Source organism: Limulus polyphemus, unplaced genomic scaffold, assembly GCF_000517525.1.
Source record: "Limulus polyphemus unplaced genomic scaffold, Limulus_polyphemus-2.1.2 Scaffold816, whole genome shotgun sequence".
Lineage (NCBI taxonomy): Eukaryota > Metazoa > Arthropoda > Merostomata > Xiphosura > Limulidae > Limulus > Limulus polyphemus.
The window spans coordinates 413225-416125 of NW_013666426.1; the positions used below are offsets into that span (position 1 = coordinate 413225).

At 35.8% G+C, this 2901-nt stretch overlaps 1 protein-coding gene across 1 annotated transcript in view; it reads right to left on the reverse strand.

Moving 5' to 3' along the window:
• Positions 1-677: 677 nt before the first annotated feature.
• Positions 678-2901, reverse strand: part of LOC111086061 (carboxypeptidase A1-like) — a 4195-nt gene continuing 1971 nt past the window's right edge. Inside the window, exon 2 of the mRNA XM_022387463.1 lies at positions 678-1028. Within this exon, the coding sequence (XP_022243171.1) occupies positions 853-1028 (176 nt within the window). The 3' untranslated portion in view covers positions 678-852. The remainder of the gene's footprint in view (positions 1029-2901) is intronic.

Below are 2901 nucleotides of genomic sequence, written 5' to 3' on the forward strand. Positions count from 1 at the left end.
GGATTTACAACGCTAGAAACCGGGTTTAGAAAGCCGTAGTGGGCAGAGCACAGATAGCCCTTGTGTAGCTTTGTGCATAATTATAAACGAACAAACAAACAAACAATGTTTGGTGTGACGGCGATTCGAACCCTCGACCCGCAGATCGCGAGTCGAGCACCCTTACCACCTGGCCATGCCATGAAATGTGAATAACGCCAAATTGTTTTGTTTCGTTTCGTTATGTGTGTGAGATATCATCTACTGTTTGAGCTAAAGCAGGATTTTGACTTTTTTTTTTCTTCTCTGAAGCGTTTTTGAGTGGACATTTATTTTAAATTTAAAAAGGTGAGTCATTGGTTAGATTACTTGTTCAATGCAACACTCTTTCTTTTTCTCAATTCTGAGAAATAGAACATTCTGGAAAGATCAAATTATATAATTATATTTCTTTTCCCACTATCATGTTTAATTGTTTTTTTAAAGTATCCAATAATAAGCAACATCTTAAAATGATTTTGTGTTTGTTTGTAATTAAGCACAAAGCTACACAATGGGCTATCTGTGCTCTGCCCACCACGGGTATCGAAACCCGGATTCTAGCGTTGTAAGTCCGCAGACATACCGCTGTGCCACTGAGGGGCATGATTTTGTGTACCATTTGATTATTTCCACATACATAACAGGAAAAAAAACAATTATTTTCGAAGGACTCCTTTTATTTTCATTTCAAATTATATGTAATATCCATATACACATAAAAATACATATACATCTGTAAAAAATAATGCTACTATTGTTAAATCTTAAGTTCGCTTAGAAAGAGTCAAATTTGAAACACCGACTTCCAGGTCTATTATTAACATTCGAAATTTAAATTGCTCGGATGCTGGCTTGGATACCAGCCCATGTTTCTTCAGCTGTTGGGATGATCTGTTCTTTAGGGAGGAGGAAACCATAACGTCCAGTATCTCGAAGTTCCAGCGCAAAACCAACCTTCACTCCTGCCTTATCGTAAGCCCAATCAAGAGAGGAGCCTGCAGCCTTGTCTAAAGATAATCAATTAATAGTTACAACGTTATTTATTGTAAAAAGTAAGGGAACCAATACTTGGGTTCACTTCCATTTAAAGCTAAATATGTCTTGAAGACCTTTTCTTTGTTCGTAGAAATAGAAGTGAACTTATTTTATGAGTTGAAACAACACGTTGGACTGTTGACCAACGGCTGATTCGTCATATCAAAAGATTTCCCTATTCGCCGCATTATGTGTCCAATATCATAACATTGAAACTATTTTATGTGTGTGAGTTTAAGAGTTTGTTTCATATGCTTCATTTCGCAACTGTTATTTCTTAGTTAACAGAAGAAAACTATGATCACGTTTGAGACACCGTACTTTCCTTGACAATCATGCTCTATGACTGCTTCCCTTAACGATAGTGCTGCAGTGGTGTCTTCATGAGATAAGGCTTATTCGGGGGACAATCATGTTAATTGCATGGAGTTGTTTTAATATTTGTTTAACAAAGTCAAAGCTTGGCATGGTCTATTCTTTCATTGGGGTGTGTCTGTAAGCCAGACTAGTTTCGGAGAATTCCTCTCCTCATCAGTGACCCTGAAGTTCTTCAAATACCTATAGAATGATAGGTTTCTTTTTTGTGAGTGTAAAACACTTAAATATTTAAATGTTTAAACAACTCTATTCAATTATGTACCAGCTGCCTAGTGTCGGCTAACAATACGAAGAATTAAACTGTGGCGGAATGCTACAAATTCTTCAAATACCTATAGAATGATAGGTTTCTTTTTTTGTGAGTGTAAAACACTTAAATACACCATTTCGAATCATGTTAATATTGTCCCACTCCTCTTAAGTGTAATTAAAAGCACTAACATATTTTGTAACAAAGAGGACTTAACACGTATGTTGTCAGACTTCTGTAATTCCAGTTTCGCTCGTGCCCCCCTAATGGCACAGCGGTATGTCTGTGGACTTACAACGTTAAAAACCGGGTTTCGATACCCGTGATGAGCAAAGTACAGTTATCCCATTGTGTAGCTTTGTGCTTAATTACAAACAAACTGTTTGTTTCTTAATTTTTCTCGTGAAAACAGCTGTTGACTTTGAGGCGTGAATGAACGGTTGTAAGCCTTCGTGAACCACTAATCATTGTTTATTATCTTGTTAACAGTATAGTAAGAAATACAACTAACTTTATCACAATGGCCTTTTGTAGAGGAGGAGAAGAGGTCTCTTTGGATGTGTTTTTGAATTCTGTTTTCGTATATTATACGCGAGTTTTGGGTGTGTTTTTACAACTCCCTTTTCAAAATGCTGTATACCCTAGCTCTAAATCATTTAATAATCTTTGAAGGACTACACCTCAAGTCACCAATCACATTTTGAGGGTGTTCTACAGACCTGGTCAGCGCGGTTTGCTTACAAAGCGAGACAAATGTCTATTTATCTGTCATATGATCGCATAGTTCTAGAACTATCCCGATATTCGAAATGAAACTTACATTAATTTTAATTAGTTAAACTTAATTTCCATAATCTGTAGATGATCTAGTTTAATGATTGAAAAATGTAATTGAGAAGTTTATATATAGAACAGAGGAGAGGCAAATTTCGGTTTTGATCATTAAGGTACGAATTATTCAGCCAAGTATCATTAAAACAACCCTTGGCTTGCTAAGACTGTATTTTCTATGTCAAACCATCAGAGGAGAGGCAAATTTCGGTTTTGATCATTAAGGTACGAATTATTCAGCCAAGTATCATTAAAACAACCCTTGGCTAGCTAAGACTGTATTTTCTATGTCAAACCATCAGTAGAAGAACTTAATAAAGAGTCATATAATTTAAAATGTTTCTGCTACAGTAATTTTGTAAACGATGCTTGTTAAGAAGAAGAAA